The sequence below is a fragment of the Kalmanozyma brasiliensis genome (assembly GCF_000497045.1).
Source record: "Kalmanozyma brasiliensis GHG001 unplaced genomic scaffold PSEUBRA_SCAF14, whole genome shotgun sequence".
Classification (NCBI taxonomy): Eukaryota; Fungi; Basidiomycota; class Ustilaginomycetes; order Ustilaginales; genus Kalmanozyma; species Kalmanozyma brasiliensis.
Window position 1 is genome coordinate 227,232 of NW_015961953.1, and position 20,274 is coordinate 247,505.

Consider the following 20,274-nt stretch of genomic DNA (forward strand, 5'->3'; position numbering starts at 1 on the left):
GTGAGGAGTCGGCATGAGATGCATGTGATTGTGATTGCTTCTGCAAGCAGTCAAGTGGTTCGAATGGTGTCAACCTCGTCTCAGCGGAACATCACGTCTGGCAGCGTCCCCTCAGCCACATACTCGTCCCCTCTCCCTCCCCTCGCTTCACCCTCTTCCACACCAACATCAGCCACCCATTCATCCTCCTCCTCCACGGGCACACCTCTTCTCGACCTCTTCTTGCCCTTTCCCTTTCCCTCCTCGTCCTTCTCCTCGTAATTCTTCAGCTCGGTGCTTTCCAAGAAGACCTCATCTTTCAACAAATCCGTCCAGCTCTCCATCCTCTTCCTCGCGACCGCCCTGACCGCTGCTACGAGGACAATGCTCTGGATGGCGCCGAACACTTTGCGCAGTAGCAACTGTTCTTGCTCCCTCGTCTCGACGCGCACCCAGCCCCTGCTGGCGAAGGTGTGTGCGATGCTGATCGGAGCCAACAGCAGCGCAGAGCCGGCCAGGACGACGGGTAAGACGATGCGCTTCCATGCCACCTCGACCTTCGGCCTCGGATACAGGCCGCCTCGTACAACATGATCTGCATTCGACATGAAGCGGCCGTACGCACCCGTTTCTGGCAAGCCAAAAAAGCGAGTCAGGAAGAAGATCAGGCGCGTCTCGATGACGCCGCACGCCCAGATTTGACCCAGGTGCAAGACGGGGATTTGCGTCGACCGGTAGCGGAGCGGTACCAGCACGTATTGGTCGATCAGCAGACCAAAGGTGAGCGGGACAAGACCGGCGACGCCAACGAGAAGAGCAGCTGCACGGAGAAGGCGCTTGACCTTGATCCAGACGTGAATAGCAAGGTACATGCTAGGACTCGTCTGGTGCGCGTGGGCTCGCCTGGTTCGGCGCATCCACATCTTTCGACCACCGTTCCCGATTTTGGTCGTCACCAGCAGGAGTGTGAGTCCGGTTGTGTACGAGTAGAAGTCGTGCGTCTGCGTTTCCCTTCCTCGCAGCACGGCAGTGATGCCGCGCCCCACGAAGAGAGGAATCCCGAGTCCGAGGATGAAGAGCGCCGAGTGACTGAGCCAGAGCAGAGTGAGGATCGTCGTGATGCGAGCGCGGTAGTTCGAGGGGAGGTAGATCTTGGTGTACGTGGGCTTGGGTGTGTGTTTTTCTGCGTCAGCCTCTTGATTCGTGATGGCTTCGGCAAGGCGTTCCGTAGGAGGCGTTCCGTCTGCTTTGAGCGGAATGATGAGCGGGCCAGAAGTGACGGCCTTGTCATCTGCCGGAACGCGACAGAGCCCGCCATCTTCAACGTAGGTGTTGTCGATCTTCCGATGCAAAAGTGCGTTCCAAGCCGCCACCAAGGAACCGACCTTGGGTCGTCGCCGCTCTTCCCAAAACTCGCCTCCGATCATGTAGCTGCTGAGCCGAAGTGCCCGCGATGCAGCTTTCCACCACGCCTTGAACCACTTATCCGACACTTTCTCTGGATCGATGCGCTGCGTCGCCCAAGGCAGAGCAAAGTGCACCATCAGTAAGTCGATGGGTACCTCGGTGAGCGGGTCGAATGGCTTCCATCGTAGTGGCAAGAGCCCAGTCCCAGCCATGACGTATCGCATGAAGTAAGTGTTGACGCCGACGCTGGCGACGAGGATAGCTGCGTACATGATCGCAGATGCTCCAATCTTCCTGAGCTGCGTGAGGGTCTTCTTGTCCAGAATCTCCCGGATCGGATGGAAGCTGGGGTCGTTCGGGTCGCGGATCCAGCAAAACACGCCCGGGCGCAACACCTTTCTGGTGGCGCTGACGTACTGCGCGAAGATGAACATGTAGATGGTGCCGCCCATCCACCGCGTGAATGCAAAGGAAAGAGGCGCAGTCCTGACCTTGTCGGGCCAGAGCATGACCGAGGCCTCGGCGAAGAAGGGCATGGTGCAGATGTCAAACAGCAGCCCACATCCAAGTGGAAAGACGATGAGCTCGATAAAGATGAACGAGATGGCCTTGATGATGAGCACATGCTGGTCCATGAACATCTTGAACGCAGACTGTTCCGCGACAGCACGCTGCAAATCGGGCTTGGAGAAGTGCTGGTGGATGAGGAGGATGAGCAGCCAGTAGCAGTGACCAAAGGCGACGCAAAAGATGCGATCTGTGCTCGAGGTACCGATGCGATGGGCATCCAATCGGACGAAACTGGCAGCGACGTGGTCAGCGACGCGCCGAAGCGTGCCTTGCATGCCTGTAGCAAGGGCGACGTCGAATGCATCGCTGACAGCTTTCCATTGCGGAGAGCTCGTCACGCTGACAGGAAGGACTCGCAGCAGCATCGCAGCTGTCGCGCTCGCCTTTGCTGCCACTGGTGCCTGCACGGCTTGTTGTGTGAGCAGCTTCGTATTGTCTGCCGCCGCCTGGCTCAAGAACGAGGGCAAGTACTTCTGGATCCAGGCATTGATGGAGGTCGACGTCGAGGCGGCCTCGGCGACAAGTTGGCTCACATCCTGCGTTGACGTTGGCTGCACTCCGACCAGCGCGGCAAGCTTCGGCCAAACGCTGTTGGCGCCCAGTGCAATCAGAGCGTCAAACACGGGATCTGTCACGTAGCGCAGCAATTTGACTGGCAGCGCCAGCATCTTGACCAAGCCTGGGCCCGAGCCGAGCAGCCTTCCGACGACGTAGGGTGCCATGACGAAAGCCAGCATGACGAACCCGCAGAGGAAGATCATGAGGAACAAATTCTGGACGATGCCGAAGAGAGGACCTCGCATGCCGACGGCCTCGAGGATACCGTCCATCTCTTCTGCCAGACCGATCTCGGCTTCCGGGTCATCCGCTTGGCCTGCGAGGATCTCGATTTCGTCTTCGGCGACGGGGCGAGCGATGGGCGGAGGGAAGGCGGCAGCTGCAGCTGCTCGAAGGGCTGCGTCATCGAGTGGGTCCAGATCGCGAGCAATAGGCACCTCACCGTCCGACTCGTCCTCCCAAGCATCTTCTTCCTCATCTGCCTCGACATGAACGGGCGCGTCGGCTTCGTCGGCCTCCTGTGATTGCTCGCCTTGAGCGTGCTCTGCAGCCGCCTCCAGCTCTGTCGTGTGCGCGACTTCTGCTGGGCTCGAATCTGTCCCAACCTCCGCTGTCAGCTCGACCTCCGGCTTCGATGTCGGCGCAGTGTGTTTCGAGTCGTCATCGTCAGCGGCCGAATGAAGCTGCTCATGGTCGCCAGCTTCTGGAAGGTCCTCGTGTGCGTGTCGGGGCTCGCTTGAGGCAGCAGAGATGGCCACGCTTGGGCCTGCAGGCACGCCTGCATGATTCGACTGCAGTGAGCCTTCATCGACGATTGCTTGCTCGTCCTGCAGCAGGACGCTACCCTCCGACCAGCCAAGCGTCTGTTGAAGATCCTGAGTAGGGGCCGCTTGCGCAACAGCAAAAGACTCGTCAGTCAGCTGCGACGGCTCGGAGACAGACGCTTTGGGTATGCTTTCGACAGCTGCAACATCCTTGTCCTGTCGTTCAGTGGCGTCGTGAGCTTCAGGAGCATCCGAAGCCGCAGCGGCCGGACCATCACGCTGCTGTCCGTTTGCACCTTGCGCGAGACGTCGAATGCGCGCCTCTCTCGCCTGAGCTCTTTGAGCCTCTGGATCGAGGTCCAGCTCGTCTCCCTGAGACTCCGCTTCGACCCCCTCCCTTTCTTGCGTCGGCTCTTCTGTCTCAAGTTCGTGCAGCTGATCGAGCAACGCATTGATGCGTCTTTGCTCCCCGACTCCCTCGCGGCGCCTGCGCTCGATCTCGGCTACGAGCTGTGGTGGCATGTCGTTTATCGCGGGCTGCTGTGCTGCCGCTTCCGCCGGGAGCGGTGGCTGAGGCTGTGGGATACCCTCCTGGTTGGGTGGATTGTCGAAGTTCTGCGGCATGTTTTGCAAGATCCATTCGCGGAGGAGAAAAACGCCGACAAAGAAGACAACAATGACGCAGCTGAGGATTTGACCTTCAAAGACGTCGTGGGCCAGCTTCTCGACGAAGGAGCTCAACGCCAGCTTGAGATTTGCCGTTGATATTGGTGTATGCGCCAAGGAACCTGCCTGGAAGATGGAGCCGTTTGGGCTGCGACCCACGTTCGGTGCCTGAATGCTAGCTGACGAGTTTGAAGAATGACTCGCATTGGGCGAGAGCCCGGAGGAGGATCTGTTGGCAGGTGGTGCCTCCATACTGAAAGGGGGTGTGGCGCCGGGCACGCCCATCCAAGCGGCAACGTCGATGGACCAGAACATGAAGCGCCAAGCGTTGATGTTGACGTATGGCAGAAACGCTAGCCATGTAAAGCCGACAAGAAGAGCGCGGGCCGCCAGCTGGGAGACCTGCACGGCGCGGATTGCGAGTCTTCGGACATAGAGGTATCGTGGAAGCTTGCCATCGGAGGGCATGTCCCTGCGGTACTTTTTGTGAAAGATGAATGGATGATTGCATAGCTCGCAGTACTTCTTTCTCGAGTGCTGAAGCCATTCGACGAGGCAGTCCTGATGGCAGTAGCGGATGGAGCCGGTGCACTTGCACGGATAGTAGAGAGGAGCGCCAGGCTCCGGCCCACTGCGGCAGATACGACACGAATCCTCGTCCTCCATCGTGGTGTGCTACAGTCGGGTGGTCATGTGAGTGGGTGGTGGCTCGTTTGTGTGCATGTATGCTCGAGTGTGCTGCTTCAACGTATTGTGCGGGCAAGGAATGACGGAATTTCGACCGGGTGCTGCTGCGAGGAGATGTTGTGCTTGAGTGCTTCGAGGCAGCGGAAAGGAGAATGGATGATGGACGCAAGCGACTCGTAGATGAAGGTGGTGCAGGTAGGAATGGTGGAGGTGACTTTGACTGCACGTTGCTGCTCGAGTCGAAGATGGTGGTTGGCGGGCGTTGGTGAGATGATGATCAATCGCAAGCTGCATACAATACGCTTATGATGAGATGAGATGATGTCGATGTGGGAAGGAAAGATGAAGCGACTGAGCATCCTTGGCATTGTCACTCTCCACTCATCAACGCTTTCAACGGCTTAGCCGACGACCCTTTTGTAAAGTGTTGATCTCGAACCATCGGGAAATCCGAGACTGCGCTCTGCTGCTGCAAAAGCTGAGCAATTCGGAATTCGGAACCCTTTCCTGGCCTTCGAGGTCGTGCATCTGGTGTTCTCCTTCACTTATGACCTTTCCCATCCACAAGCTGTGGTTCCTCTCCAGTCATGACACCAACAGCATCGACGAGCTCAGTATCGACCGGAAAATCGAACACAGATGCTGGTCCCAGCATGTCCGCCGTTCAGGCTCTCAAGCGCCGACGCATGCTGCAACGAGCACAGGATGATCGTCCACAATACAGTTACTCAGACGACGAGGAAGAGTACGACGACCCATCTGCAGCTTCATCCTCCACCTTCGTACCGCTCAAACAGCGCCGTCTGCAGCAGCTGCAACACATCCAGTCCCGCGCTCGAGGATCGCCGTCCAGCATAGGCAGCCCATCAAAAAGAGCGGACGAGCAAGACGAAGAAGATCAGGAGCAGCACGATCGAGCAGCACAGCGACCACAGCGGTCCCTACTCGACGAAGCCAGGATACTTCGCGAGAAGAAGCTAGCCGAAGAGGGCGAAAAGACGCAGGCAGAGATCGACGCCGAAGAAGAGCGCAAGATCCTTGAAGCTCACGCTGCACGTCGAAAGCTCGCCAGTGATATGGAGCTCGCCAAGGGCATCCAGCACACAGAGCCGCTCAAGACATCGTGGACGGCACCTTCCTTCATCCGCAGCCGATCGCAAGAGGAGAACGACAAGCTTCGAGAAAGGAATCACATCCTCGCTGACGGCGTCGATGTGCCGCCGGTCATCACCAACTTTCGCGACATGAAGGTCCCCGAGTGCGTCATCGAGTATCTCAAGACGGAGAAGAAGATCGTCAAGCCGTCGCCCATTCAGATGCAGGGTCTTCCGACCGCATTTGCTGGTAGAGACATGATCGGCATCGCATTCACAGGTTCAGGCAAGACGCTCGCCTTTTCGCTGCCTATCATCATGCTGGCTACCGAAGAGGAAAGGCGTCTGCCCTTTGCACGCGGGGAGGGTCCCGTCGGTATGATCGTGTGTCCATCACGAGAGCTGGCACGTCAGACCTTCGAGTCCATCAAAGGTATCGCTGAAGCTCTCGTCCAAGGAGGCTATCCGCAGATCGGCGTCCTCCTCTGCATCGGTGGCATCAGCATGGCCGAGCAGCACCACACCATGTCCAAGGGCTTCCACATCGTCGTCGCCACGCCCGGTCGTCTGCAGGACATGCTCACCAAGAAAAAGTTCACCCTCGACTGCTGCAAGTACCTTTGCCTCGACGAGGCCGATCGCATGATCGACATGGGGTTCGAGGAAGACGTTCGAAACATCATGGGGTTCTTCAAGCAGCAGCGACAGACGCTGCTCTTCTCGGCGACCATGCCCAAGAAGATCCAGGACTTTGCCGAGCAGTCGCTCATCCGGCCGGTCATCATCAACGTCGGGCGTGCGGGCGCTGCGTCGCTCGACATCATCCAAGAGGTCGAGTATGTCAAGCAGGAGGCTAAGATGGTTTACCTCCTCGAGTGCTTGCAGAAAACCGCGCCGCCCGTCATCATCTTCTCCGACAATAAGAACGAGGTCGACGACATCCAGGAGTATCTCTTGCTCAAGGGCGTAGAAGCGGTAGCGATCCACGGGAGCAAGACGCAGGACGAACGAGAGTACGCCATCCGCGCATTCAAGTCTGGACAGAAGGACGTCATGGTCGCCTCCGGCGTCGCATCCAAGGGGTTGGACTTTAACGAGATCCAACACGTCATCAACTACACCATGCCCAAGGAGATCGAGGACTACGTGCATCAGATCGGCCGTACGGGTCGTAGCGGCAAGACGGGTGTCGCGACCACGTTCGTCAACGCGAACACCCAGGAACAGACCCTGTTGGATTTGAAGTATCTGTTGATGGAGGCGAAACAGAGGATCCCGCCATTCCTGGCGGCTATTGAGGATCCAAGGATGGCCGCGGCAGGTGGCAAAGTGTCCAGCTGTCCCGTGTGCGGCGGTCTCGGTCACAGCATCAGGGACTGCCCCAAGCTCGAGGACAACCAGAGGAGACAGACCGCTCAGTTTTCCAGAGGCGACGATGGCGGATACTAGAGTCGCAGAGGGTCAGCTGTTGTCAGCCTCGTTCTCTTTCATCGTCACGCTTATGTATTCGTATCACGTCTTTAATGCATTGCATCGTCAGCATTTTTACGCTATCTGGGACTCAAATCTCAGGGACAGGAGATCTACTACACAGACCAGACAGACAAGAGAGAGTGTACCATGCAGAACGAGGGTTTGAGCATTTCGACGAGGATGCACAAGGCAAGCTGAGAGACATCAGCGCTACCTCATGCGATCTACAAAAGAAATTGTGGGGCTGTCGTCCACTAAATCATCGCTATTGACCTGAACACGGCGGGTGTGGGTGGGTGGCGGCTGCCGAGTACCTTTAGGCGGTGGGGGGCTTGGTGCCCTCCTCGAACATGAAGGTGAGCTTGCACTTTCCGCAGTACTGGCGGTTCTTGTGCCAGCTCATGAAGATGCCGGCGCCGCACTCGGGGCTGGGGCACTCGCGACGGAGGCGCTTGATGTTTCCATCGCCGTCGACCTTGTAGTACTTGAGGATGGACATCTTGACCTTCTTGCGCTTGTGGGGGATGCGCTTGGGGGTGGTGTACACCTTCTTCTTGCGCTTCTTGGCACCACCACGCAGGCGGAGCACCAGGTGGAGCGTCGACTCCTTCTGGATGTTGTAGTCCGAAAGAGTGCGGCCGTCCTCGAGCTGCTTGCCGGCGAAGATGAGGCGCTGCTGATCAGGGGGAATTCCTTCCTTGTCCTGGATCTTGGCCTTGACATTGTCGATCGTGTCCGAAGACTCGACCTCGAGAGTGATGGTCTTACCCGTGAGGGTCTTGACGAAGATCTGCATCTTGAAGTCACGGTTGTGCTAACCAGTATCAGTGGTGTCCTTGCTGTGAACCGTGAGGAGAAGAAGGAAGGTGTGGACGGTGAGCGCCGCGCTGATGAGGATTGATTCCTTGCCTTGCTCGACTCAGCTGGCGAAGCGAAAGCGCAGTCAAATTTCTTCCTTTCACCATCGACACTGCTGTTCCGCCTGGATTCCAGTCTGGCCAGAACTGCGAAAAATCGAATCAGAGTCACGTGCCGTTCATCCCCTTGCTCTTTTCTCGTACGAAGTATCACTCAACGTGTCAACAGATGGTCTAACACTCAGATGCCCTTTTTCGCCTCACCAAACACTCCTAGCTCGACCTCACACACAGCACGGTCTTGTCCGAGGAGGATGGCATGATCAGTTGATGCCGAGATCGACATAATATCACATGGGTATATGGGTAGCGTGATAGCCTCAAGGATCATCATGAGACAACAGGGTCCTGTAGAAGAGCGTTGTAGACCGGAACAGCGAAACTGTCCATGCCGAGATGGCTGCTACAAAGCTGTGAGCACAGACGCCAAGTCGTCTTGAAAGCAGCTTAGTTGAGATCCAGATCGAACGCATCTTCGTCATCGTCCGGTCGCTGCTGATGATCACGGAGATGCGAGAAGGACGTCGCATAGTCGGTAGCCGGACCGTCGTCCTGCTCGTCCATCAGATCCTCCGCGGGCTGCTCTGCCATCGGTGCACCGTTGAGCATCTCTGAGCTGTTCAGAATGCCCTGTCGCATCATTGCGTCCGAAGGGAAGGGCATCTCCTGCGGCATCGACGGTATTGCTGGATCATAGTACGCAGCTGCTCTCTTGGCGTACTGGTTGTAGTCCGCGCCAAGGGAGATCTGTTCTGCAGGTTGACCCTCTGCTGCCTCTCCCTCGGCCTTGACCGCATCGCTCGTTCCATTCACTGTGATAGCCGCAGACGAGACTTGCGGCAGCTTGTACCCCGGAGGCGCCGAAGTGTATCGCGCCAGCCTCTGCGCGTACGCCAGCAACGTCTCATGCCCGATCGGCTGCTTCTCCGCCCGCTCTATCGACGCCACCTCCTCCTCCGACAGCCGTGCGATCTCGGCCAGCTCAGCTTGGATCCGGCTCAGCTCGAGTATCGCTTGTCGCGTCTCCTTGTCCCGCCTCTTGGCTTGCGCTTGCAGCCGCTCTATCCTCGCCTGGTTGACAGCGTGCTCGTGTGCGATCTGAATGCGGGAGCTAAAGAGCTGATCGACGTCCTGCAGCGCTGCGAGAACGCCGTTGACATCCTTGACGCTCCACGTCTTGTCCGCAGATGCGTCTGCTATTGTCTTGCCTTTCGATAGCGAAGGGTTCTCGATGAGCGAGAAGAGCTGCTTGGTGAGGTCCGAATAGGCGCCGAGGGTGGAGAGGACGATGGATGACGTCGAGGCCTCGGCAGTACTTGCGCCCGGCTTAGACGAGGATGCGGTAGCGTTGGCCTGCATGGCGGGGCGCACTTGTTTGAGCTGCTCTTCGTGTTGCCGAGATGGCTGGCTCGTCCGTGTCGAAAGGTGTCTTGATGGTGGATCAAGAGAGTGGAGAAGATGGCGCATGGCGCGTGCGTTTGATTTTCTTCGGCCAATTTCCTGCAGGCTCAGCCGGTGGACCCTTTTTCGTACTGCGTCTTCGATTTGCTCCTTGTCCTCGACCACTATTCGCCATCAAAGCCATGAATCGCACACACACTCTGCGCTGAGCCATTGAGCTCTGGAAACCACTACACTCATTCAGCATGCCTGCGCCGAATCAAGGCTTTCGTGGCGCTTCCCTCTATTCTGGCATCTTCGATTCTCAGGAACCACCCAAGGATATGCCAAGAGATGACGACGTCGCACAAGCTTCCGAAGGAACATCACGGCAGACCCAAGGAGGCTCCTCGACGGACAGTAGCACGACGGTCAAACCGACAAATGCTGCTGCTACGAACGATGCGGCGAGCTCCTCCAAGTCTTCAGGTACACTTCTGAATGCAGTCTCCTCCTCGCACCGAGCCTGGTCGTCTCTGCCTCGTTCCGGCCTGGTCAGTGGCTGAACACACAGGACCGCCGCGGCAGATGATCGTCAGAAGGAGCTGGCCGACAACCCTATAGACAGCGATGCTCACAATCTGCTTTCTTCTCCCCACCAAAACCTCGTCGGACGCCCTAACTCGAGACAGGTTGGTCTGCAGCTCTCCGCTTTGCGCCACGTCGCACTGCAGCTGCTTCCAAAGCGAAAGCGAAACCGAATGCGGCTTTCGTTGCTTCCTTTGCGCCCGCACCACAGACAGATACAGACGTCGAGGAAGCGCCCAAAGGATCGCTTAGTCGGGCGCCGGGCGTCGCGCCGAAAGCCTCGTCTCCAACCTCAGCGTCTACATCTGAGCCCTTGGCACCAGCAGCAACTTCCATCGCGAAGCATGGTTCCCCGACCGGTACAGGATCCGGTCCGAGCAGATCTCTGCCTAGCGTTGACACTGCCGACTTGAAGCTTACAGCTTTAGCTCTGCCTAATACGGATCCCGACGACGAATGGCTCCTGTCCCGGCTGGCGAAGTACCCCATCGCGGAACCGCCGCCGTTCACACTGCCACCGGAGGACATCGAGCGTGACAAGGCTTATGCACGACAAGCTGCAGCAGCGCGTGGCGAGACTCGTCAGCACAGCAGCTATGATGATGTGGATGGTGTCGACGAAGATGACGAGGATGTGAATGGGTTCTTCTCGACCAATGCGGGCAAGCGAGCTGCTGCCAAGAAAAAGGTGAGTGGCAATCTGAAGACAAGTCCCTTAAGTGCAAGGATTCTGACTACTCTCATCGGACCTGTCATGGACACAGCGGAAGCGCAAGAGAGGAACGTCTCCGCCAGTCGGGCCGAACATGACCGCCGAGTACGACCCGCGCATCCCGAACGATTACATGGCGTACAAGCATTTGGTGTACGAGAGGCGCAAGGCCGAACTCGAATACAGGAGATGGCAACAGGAGCGGGAAGAGCGAGGCTATGGAGATCAAGACGATGAGGACTGGGACGAAGACGAGCAGGAGTGGCGAGATGACGAGCATGTCAACGATGAACCAGCGAATGCCCTCGCACCGCCTGGGTCTCTTCCAGGTCAGACGGATGCGACCATTGCAAAGCTCTGGGCACCGCCGCCGTCCGCGCAGGCCTTGACGGGGGAAGAAGCGTATGCGCGTCGCGTTGCCATGTCTGCCGAGCCCTCCGTTGCTGTTATCGCTGCTACTGAACCCGCTCCTGCTGCTGCTCCACTGTCCAGCGGCGAAGAGGTCTATCAACGAAGAATCGCGATGACCAGTGCTGCCACAGGCGAAGAAGCGTACCTTCGCCGGCTTGCCATGTCACAGGTACGCCCACCTGGTCCTCCACCCGGTCCGCCCCCCGGCCCGCCACCGTCTCGTCCCCCACAACCATCTCAGCCGACTAGCTCGTCCGACTCGCTCTCATCCCAACGCGCGGCAGCAGCGGCCATCGCAGCGCGGCTCAACTCACTCCATCCCACCCCCGCCCCATCCTCCGCCGCGCCCACCCCTGCGCAGACGTCAGGAGACCCGTTTACGTTCGCCGCTCGTCTCATGACCTCCTACGGCTACGTTCCGGGCACGGGCCTTGGCGCCTCCTCGAATGGTATCATCGAACCCCTCACTGCTACCGCCTCAAAGGGGAAGGGTCGGGGCGAGATCAGCAACCCCGCTCAGCGCGCCCTCGCCGACGCCGACACGGCCAAGTACGGAAGCAGCACAGCCTCACCCATAGTAGTGCTGCTCAACATGGCCACGCCTACCGACCTCGCATCCAGCACAGCCCGGAGCGAGCTGATCGAAGACATCGAGGGGGAGTGCGCGAAGTTTGGCATCGTGAAGCAAGTCAAACCGTGGTCAGAGGGGGAAGGAGGGCAGGTGAGGGTCTTTGTGGAGTTCACGGGCGAGGCGGGCAGTTGGAAGGCTGTCAGGGGTTTGGATGGAAGGTGGTTTGAGGGCAGACAGGTGAGGGCTTGCTATTATGATCAGGGAGCTTGGGTGAGGGGCGAGCTCGGGTTGCCGGTTGGGGCGAGTGATCGTTGAGGTGCACAGAATGACGGAAGATGCGTTGTTTAAGAAGAGAGAGGAAGGAGGACTGGGAAAAGATCACACACACTTAAGACGCTCTGACCCTTGCAAGTCACTCTTTTGGGACATCTTTGACCGCTTTGCGACAGTTTGCTTTTCATTTTGTGTGTGCTTTCGAATACACCATCTTCCCTTCGCAGTCGCGGGAACGCGTCCTCGTCCGCCCCCTAACAGCTTTCTTCGTGATGCACCTTCTAGGGCTTAGGCACCCTCAACGTCTTGCTGACCATGGCCGTCGCCCAAGCCAACCACAGGAAGGCCAGCCAGTGACCCTGCACCTTGGCGAGCTCAGCCCACTGGCTCGCCTCCTTGACGCTGAGACCGGGCATCAGCTCGAGCACCTTGGCGACGTACGGCGAGAGGTCGATGGTAAACATCCCCAGCGGGACACCTTTAGCGTTGAAGCTCTCTGGCAGATACTCCCTGAGCGAGCCGGTGAACGTGAGACCTTTGTCCGAGATGTAACCTCTCTCCTTTGCGAGTGCGACAGGCAGACCACCAGCCTCGATGCGACCGGTGAGCAGGCACACCGCCATGCCACCGACCAGCACGAGCGAGGACGGAATCGGCAGGCCTTCAAAGTACCTCGCCTTACCCGAGGCATCGTGCGGGATCGTCGCCGCGGTCACATTGAACCTAGCCAACCTCGCCACACCGGCGCACACGAACAGCGTCAAGATAAAGCTATCCAGCCCACCACGCAGCCCCAGCGAGTAGGCGGCAAACGCAGGTGCGGCGCCAAACGAGAGCGAATCGGCCAAACTGTCCAATTCCTGCCCGAGCATGCTCGAGCTCTTCCTCCACCTCGCGACTTTTCCATCCAACAGATCGAAGATCGCGCCGAAGAGAGGGAACCACAGCGCGAGCCAGGCATGCTTCGGATCGCTGGTGATGAGGTACCGCGCGGAAGCGAAGAGGGATTGGGCGCCGCAGAAGGCGTTCATCAGCGTGAATGCGTCGGCGAGGTGAAAGTTGCGCACGAGCGAGAAATGGCCGTCGGTCTCGACGAATTTGAGCAGCTCGGAATCGTGGTCGTCGCCAGACTTGGGTTTGGGGCCGTTGGGCTTGCGCTGACGAAGGTTCTTGCCTCCGGGCGAGGAGAGTTGCTTGGTCATGTTGGCTTGTAGGTTGGTGGGAGCAAGGGCGGAGGAAAGCGAGCTTGTGGAGGTGAGTTGAGCTGCGCCTTTGCTGGCTACGCCGGAGGTCGGGTGGGAGAGCGGAACCGGGGTGATGAGCGACGGTGCTTGCGGGTCGTCGTTTGAAGAGGAAACGTGTGGGTCCGAGGCTTGGATGGGAGCGAGGGTGGCTCGAGTGGTGTCCGAGGATGCGATGTCGACGAGAGCGGGATCTGTGATGGCAGGGATGGTACCAGGCATGAACGTTGGATCGTTGTTGATGCCGTCGTCTTTGGATGATGAAGTCGAGAAGGAAGAAGAAGATGAACAACGCACAGCTTTGGATGGGACCGAGTCCGAGTGTTTGGCTGGCAATGACGGAATCGTGAATGTGACGCGAAGAAAAAAGAAACACACACGCTTCACAGTCACACCGCCACGGCTTGCTCTCTCTCGTGTTGCATGGTTGACTGAGGCCATTTCGTCACTCTGCAAAATGGCCGTGCGAATGCACTGACATGTGGAGAGCAGAAAGCCAAGCCAGCTCGTGGCTTTCCCGAGTGCCTCTTGCTCTCTGTAGCCACTAAAGTCGCACGTGTCTTTTTTCGTGCTACGAGAGTGTGGACTCAGAAGGTCTCACATGTTTTATCTCGAAAAATCAGCATGACTGAATGCCAAATCTGTCAGTTGAACAACGTCGTCGTCCGACAGCGACCAACCCAAAGGGCACCGACACGATCGCGCACACACCAACAGTCTCTCACCAAACGTCTCGTCTATAGCTCGTCCAGCTTCAGTCCGCTCATCAACTTCTGCGCTGTGAGCAGAGCGAGCAAGTACCAATCACGTCAAACAATGCACCTCATCGACAAACTCGGTAGCCGGTCGTCTGCAAGGGCATAGTCGAAGCGCTTCTCGTACCAACATTGGCTCGACCTGGTCCCGCCTTTGAAGGGCATTGCAGTCCAACATGGCCGACTGGAGCGAGCATGCCCACTACGGCAATGCCAATGGCCCCATGGGTCTGCCGCCAGCCGTCACTGCACTCACCTTCGACTCATACAGCGAGCTCCTCTGGCAAGGCACCTCTTTCGGCACCGTCTCTTCGCTTTACTCGTCACAACTCTCGCGCTATACATCATACGCTGCGCATGGCGTACCGACCCGGCCCTCGCCCGCAAAGGGCATCCTAGCAGACGAACGACACATCTACTCGATTGGTGACAACACCATCAAGTGCTCGCAGCGCCGCGGTCTTGCCAAATGGACCACCCTCACTCAGGACATTGGCACCAATGCCATGAACCTCGTCTCCATGTGCGCTTCTCCGCTCGCAGCCTCGTCCGATATCGTCGCCGCAGGCTTGTCTCAGTCTGCTGCCAACACGGGCGAGATCGACAATGACAACGACCTCATCGTCACGGTCAACAACAGCACCGGAGCTGTCGTCCGCACAGTGCCTGCAGAAGCACCCATTGTACACGTGCGCAAGAGCGGTCGCTATGTATGCGCGGGCACCGTCAATGGACATGTTCAGCTTCGTGACCCACGCACACTCAAGGTCGAACATCGCCTTCACGCACATCCCGGTGGTCTTGTCGACGTCCAAGCAGACGGTCATATCCTCTATTCGGTTGGTTGGACGGTTCGTCAAGGTCATCCCGTACCCGAGCCGCTCGTCAAGGTCCACGATCTGCGTACCATGCGTGCACTCGTGCCCATTCCATTTGCAGCGCCGGGCGGACCGACGTTGCTGGCCATCCATCCCAAATTGTCCTCCACCGTCATCGTTTCGGCTCCCCAAGGCCAATTCCAGATCGTCGACATCGGCACGCCAGGCGAGGGCAGGTTCTTCTACACCAACGCTAGCTCCTTCACCACCTCGATGGCCATCTCGCCTTCAGCCGACTACATCGCGTTCGGTGAAGCCGACGGAAGTGTCCGTCTGTGGAGCTCTTCGTCCGACACGTCCAACTTGCGCTTCAACACGTTCGCCTCTTCTTCGCTCGAGTTCCCCGACATGACAGACCCAGCGCCCTTCGTCAACTGGTCCACAGAGACGCCACTGTCGTCCATCGGCATGCCGCACTACACCGAAAAGCTCATGTCCTACTTTGAGTACGAGCAGTACGTCTCGGAAGCATCGCCCCTCTTCAATCCTCCATCCAAGATCGATCCTGCCGTTCTCAACAATCTCAAGACCGTCGACTACTTGGGCTATGCCAGTCTTCCACCGCATCTGAGGGGAAAGAGGAACGTCGTGTCAGGCAAAGGACCGGGAGGCATTCGAGCCAGTGCACTGCATCGGCCCGAAGACCGCAAGAAGATCGGAATCCCGCTCTTCCGCAGCGAAAAGGAGAAGGAGCAGACCAAGAAGGCAGCCGCCGCAGCAGCGGCAGGCATCACTCCAGCAGACAAGAAGAAGAAGAAGGCAGACAAGAAAAGAGCCGAGGCTGGCTCGGAAAGTGTGTCCACCTCGGCAGATTCTCGACCAGAACGCAAAGCAGCCTCAGAGAATGCATCGACCTCGCGCACGGTCAACAGCACATCCAATCTGGCCAGGATGGACAACAGCCCCACCGATGACGTTGCTATGGGTCAAAACGACGATGAAGACAACGCATCTGGACGAGAACGCGACTCGGACGACAGCAGCGACGACAGCGATGCATCCGACGAGGAAGAAGGGCAAGAGGACGTCGACACAGCAGAAGCCATGCTCGTTAAAGGACAAATGCCTTCGTACTACCGCTTCAAGACCATCCAGTACTCAAAGTTCGGTGTCGAAGACTTTGACTTTGACTTCTACAACAGGACGCAGTACAGCGGTCTCGAAACCCACATCCAAAACTCGTACGCCAACTCGTATCTCCAAGCGCTTCACTACCTGCCGCCCTTCCGGGAGACGGCCAAGGCACACATCCTGCAGAACTGCCCGCGCGAGAACTGTCTGCTGTGCGAGGCGGGCTTCCTGTTCCGCATGCTCGAAGATGCCAGAGGCGCCAACTGCCAGGCGTCCAACTTCCTTCGTGCATTTGGCAACAGTCAGAAAGCCACCAGCCTTGGCTTGATGGACCGCGAGGACAGCTTGACCAACCAGTCGAGCGCCAGTGGAGCGAGCAAGAACGAGATCGTGTACAGCCAGCTGGTTCAAACCTTGAACAGGTTCGTATTGGACTGCACCGCCAACGAAGCGCAAGCGTCGACGGACAACTCGACTGGAAGCAATGCGCCGACATCGAGCTCGGCGCCCAGTCGTGCATCCCCTGCTGGTGCACCTCCTGGCTTAGGACCACCTCTCAGCAGCAACCGCGGCGGCGGACTGAGTCCAGGACGAAGGCTCCCGGGCGACCCGACGTCTCCCACATCGCCGCTGCCAGCGGAATCCACCGTGTCCGCAGCCACCTCGAGCGTGGCCAAGCTCTTTGCACTCAACACGGTCGCCAAGACGGTCTGCATCCACTGCGGCCGCGAAAACACACGCAGCAATCCGCTGCTGTCTGTCGACCTCATCTATCCTCGTCGTGCCATGTCCAACGAACCTGCGCCCGCCTCCGACTTTGCCACGGTGCTACGCGCATCGCTACTGCGAGAAGTGCAGAACCGAGCTCCCTGCCGAGCCTGTCAGTTTACCGCCATGTTCCGAACCCGCCGGGTGATGCCGGCCACGTCGGAGCTGCCTCGTGTTCTGTCAGTCAACGCCGCAATCCAGGCTCCCGAGCACCTGCACTACTGGTTGGATGACAACCAGAAGGGCGGCAAAGCAACACCCGCACGATCGAACGGGCAGCAGCAGCAGCCATATGGCAAGGGGTCGTACATGGGCGGCATGCATGGTAACAACCAGCGCGGTGGTGGACCAGCCCTGCCAACAGGCCCGCGAGCCGACAATAAAGCAACAGGCGGAGACGCCAAACGCACTTATCTTCCGCCTCGCATTGCTATCGGCGTCCATGGTGAGGATTTGCGCGTGCTTCCCATTTACACGGCCGCCGACCTGGACAGAGCCAAGATGTCGCTTGGACGGCAAGCGGCGATCTACAAGCTTCGATCGATGGTGGTGCAGATCTCGGCGGAGAAGGAGCAGCCGCACCTGTGCGCCATCGTTCGCGTCCCGGAGGCCGAATCGATCGACGCAGCAGCAACCACAGCAACGACGCCCAAGCTGACCAACGCGACCATCGCTGGAGGGGTCAAGAAGAGCGCCAAAGCCAAAGCGAACGCGCTCGGACCGTGGCATCTATTCAACGACTTCCTGGTGCGCAACATCTCGGAGGGCGAAGCGCTGGGTTTCCAGAACGCATGGAAGATGCCGTCGGTGCTCATGTGGGAACGGGAAGACGTGGAGCCGTTGTCGATCCTCGAGCTGCGCCAAGGACGTACGTCGATCGACCCGACCATTCTTTGCCGTGACTTTAACATCTCGCACCACCGCGATCTGAAGCGGATCCGTCACAGCCTGCTGTCGGAAGAGGAGCTGCCTGGGCCGGGTACGTTGGTTGCGATCGATGCCGAGTTCGTGGCGCTCAACCAGGAGGAGTTGGAGATTCGATCAGACGGCACACGCTCGGTGATTCGCCCCACACGTCTTTCTCTCGCTCGTGTCTCCGTAGTCCGCGGTCAAGGCGCGCAAGAAGGCGCGGCGTTCATCGATGACCACATCTACACGCAAGAAGAAGTGGTGGACTATCTCACCAAGTTCTCTGGCATTCTTCCTGGCGATCTCGACCCAGCCACCTCCAAACACACCGTTGTGCCGCTGAAGTCAGCCTACAAGAAGCTGCGGCTGCTCGTGGATCGCGGGTGCATCTTCATCGGCCATGGGCTCAAGAAGGATTTCCGCATCATCAACATTTTTGTTCCGCCAGCGCAGGTGATTGATACGGTGGACCTGTATCATTCGGCGAACCACCCGAGACGGTTGAGTTTGCGATTCCTGTCGTGGTTCCTGCTCAAGATCGATATTCAATCGGGGGCGGCGGCTAACAACCAGATCACGGCGAGGGAGGAAGCGGCGTCCAAGGCGAGCGGGGAGAGTAAGGAGGGGAAGGAGGTCAAGGAGAACGTGGCCCAGTCGGCAAGTGGTGCTGGATCAACGGCGGTGGAAGGAGGTCACGATTCGATCGAGGATGCGCTCGCTGCGTTGAAGCTGTTCAGACTGTACGAGTCGTTCAACAAGGATGGTAGGCTGGAGGACGTGCTGGAGGATATCTACGATGTTGGACGTCGACTCAATTGGAAGCCGCCGAATGCTACGTAGCCAGTAGTCTCATCAGCAAATGCAATTGTTCCGATACATCAGCTTCTGTGCATCTGTCGGCAAGGCAACAAACATTCTGCTCTATCGGCTATGCCTCCGCAAAAGTTCGGAAGCGTCAGTCATCGTTGCATATCTCGAGATCCTTGAGGTGAAGAGAGCCTAAATAGAAGCGCCTTTCTCCGCTGTAGGGGAGATGAGTCTCCAAGCGAGGTATTCATGCGGCCCTTGCCAAGGGCAAACCTGGGTATGGAGGGGGTGGTCTACGTAATCCACCAACGAACCAATCAAAACGTGTCTATTTCCAATTATAACTATGCACTCTCACGGCTGCGGGTATCCACCAAGACCGCCGGCCATCCCGCCGATACAATCCTGAGCAGTCTGTTTTCGGCCAAGCAACGCAGTCGATGAAGCTTGTGTTGCTGACTCGAAACGTGTCGCTCATCGCGATCGACAGTGTTGCGCTCCTTGCGAGATATTGGACTTCCGCTCCAACGCTGCTGAATCGACCGGTGCATCCGTCATGCATCTATCTGTGTCGAGCAACAGAAGCGTTGAAGACGTGCCGCCGGTGTGACCATTGCTGCTGCCGTGGAGTCCGAGACACCTCAACCCGACGAAAGGCCAACGACCGCGTTGAATAGAAGGCGAGCGTAATGTACAGGCATGTACGTAACGCGTTCGAGCGGAGTCCGGTCTCCGTGATGCTCGAGGTCCACGGAGCCGCTCACTGTGGCCCGACTTGCCCTCATTCGGTGTGATTGGGAGCCGAGAGACAGGCCAGCCACATGTGATTTTGAATTGCAAATTCAAATCTGGTGGCTAAATCATCACTTTTCGCCTGCGAGACCAGGAAGCAAGAGAGCATTCTGAGGATGTGCGCGGAAGGCCGTCATCTTGTACTCTCGCGATGCAGAACTGCTTGCTCGAAACGTCAAGGTAGAAGGCGTCCTTGTGTGCCGCGCTCTGTGATTTGCAAGACGATCCTGAACGCTGATCCGCATCTCATCAAAAAGCCGCTCAACCGCGGCAATGCATCGGCAAAATGCCCTACGGAGGCTGACATATTTGGTCAACCGTAGGGAAACATCGGCCTCGCTTTGGTGCTTTCGCCTAAAACAAGCATGGTCGCCTCACCCTCTCCGCGTTTCGACCTCATGGTCATCTTGGTCGAGGCAATTCCGAAGTCTCTGTCAAGGGCTTTCAAACGTTGTTGACTGCTCGAGGTCGTCTCACGCCACGCTACGCCACAACGTTTTCGGGTAGCGCCCCCGACCAAGTCCGTTGACCTAGTCTGCCCTGAATGCTTTGCCGTTCAGCATGAGAACCCTGTTCATGCCAGTTGGGCTCGCTTCGCCTGCTCCAAGACGCCAAACCTGGCTGCGTCATTGTTTCTCCGCACCGCGACTGGCCCTGACAGCTGGAGCTGCACAAATTTCTGGATGCCGTACCCTTGCTTGGGTCCCATTTTTTAGGCCTCGGAGCGAGCAACGTTTCGCTCTCCTCCACGGGCTCGATGCTTTTGCCGCCCAAGCTATGCGAATGTCCAAAGCCTCTTGTTGGCCATGTACGCCGATCTTACTGATGCCTCTTCTTCTTCTCTCTCGACCTAACCATCATCACGACCACCACCAGGACTCCTTTCCGTCTTCTGCATTGACTCCCATTGCCTTCAAGAGCGGCTCGTTGCAACTTGTCGATCAAGCACGGTCCTCTACCTCTTTCACGAACCTCCGTCAGCGTTGACCGCTAGCACCGACTC

General features: G+C 58.0%; 7 protein-coding genes across 7 annotated transcripts; 3 read left to right on the forward strand and 4 right to left on the reverse strand.

Moving 5' to 3' along the window:
- Positions 1-80: 80 nt before the first annotated feature.
- PSEUBRA_001531 (Zinc finger, RING-CH-type) lies at positions 81-4,610 on the reverse strand (the record flags this gene model as incomplete). Its single annotated transcript, XM_016434782.1, has 1 exon — positions 81-4,610. The coding sequence occupies one exon, from the start codon at positions 4,608-4,610 to the stop codon at positions 81-83; it is 4,530 nt and encodes a 1,509-aa protein (XP_016293815.1).
- A 608-nt stretch (positions 4,611-5,218) lies between these two features.
- On the forward strand, positions 5,219-7,174 carry PSEUBRA_001532 (Helicase, C-terminal; the record flags this gene model as incomplete). Its single annotated transcript, XM_016434763.2, has 1 exon — positions 5,219-7,174. One exon carries the CDS (start codon positions 5,219-5,221, stop codon positions 7,172-7,174), a length of 1,956 nt encoding a protein of 651 aa, XP_016293816.2.
- A 340-nt stretch (positions 7,175-7,514) lies between these two features.
- On the reverse strand, positions 7,515-7,994 carry PSEUBRA_001533 (Ubiquitin domain protein; the record flags this gene model as incomplete). Its single annotated transcript, XM_059464667.1, has 1 exon — positions 7,515-7,994. One exon carries the CDS (start codon positions 7,992-7,994, stop codon positions 7,515-7,517), a length of 480 nt encoding a protein of 159 aa, XP_059321168.1.
- A 568-nt stretch (positions 7,995-8,562) lies between these two features.
- PSEUBRA_001534 (Mediator complex, subunit Med4) lies at positions 8,563-9,474 on the reverse strand (the record flags this gene model as incomplete). The annotated part of the gene is made up of 1 exon (XM_016434775.1): positions 8,563-9,474. The coding sequence occupies one exon, from the start codon at positions 9,472-9,474 to the stop codon at positions 8,563-8,565; it is 912 nt and encodes a 303-aa protein (XP_016293817.1).
- Positions 9,475-9,761: 287 nt separating this feature from the next.
- Positions 9,762-12,092, forward strand: PSEUBRA_001535 (G-patch domain protein; the record flags this gene model as incomplete). Its single annotated transcript, XM_059464668.1, has 3 exons — positions 9,762-9,984; positions 10,188-10,771; positions 10,848-12,092. The coding sequence occupies 3 exons, from the start codon at positions 9,762-9,764 to the stop codon at positions 12,090-12,092; spliced, it is 2,052 nt and encodes a 683-aa protein (XP_059320833.1).
- Positions 12,093-12,331: 239 nt separating this feature from the next.
- Positions 12,332-13,513, reverse strand: PSEUBRA_001536 (CDP-alcohol phosphatidyltransferase; the record flags this gene model as incomplete). Its single annotated transcript, XM_016434781.2, has 1 exon — positions 12,332-13,513. The coding sequence occupies one exon, from the start codon at positions 13,511-13,513 to the stop codon at positions 12,332-12,334; it is 1,182 nt and encodes a 393-aa protein (XP_016293819.2).
- Positions 13,514-14,222: 709 nt separating this feature from the next.
- Positions 14,223-18,512, forward strand: PSEUBRA_001537 (Exonuclease, RNase T/DNA polymerase III; the record flags this gene model as incomplete). Its single annotated transcript, XM_016434757.1, has 1 exon — positions 14,223-18,512. One exon carries the CDS (start codon positions 14,223-14,225, stop codon positions 18,510-18,512), a length of 4,290 nt encoding a protein of 1,429 aa, XP_016293820.1.
- Between the last annotated feature and the right edge of the window lie 1,762 nt (positions 18,513-20,274).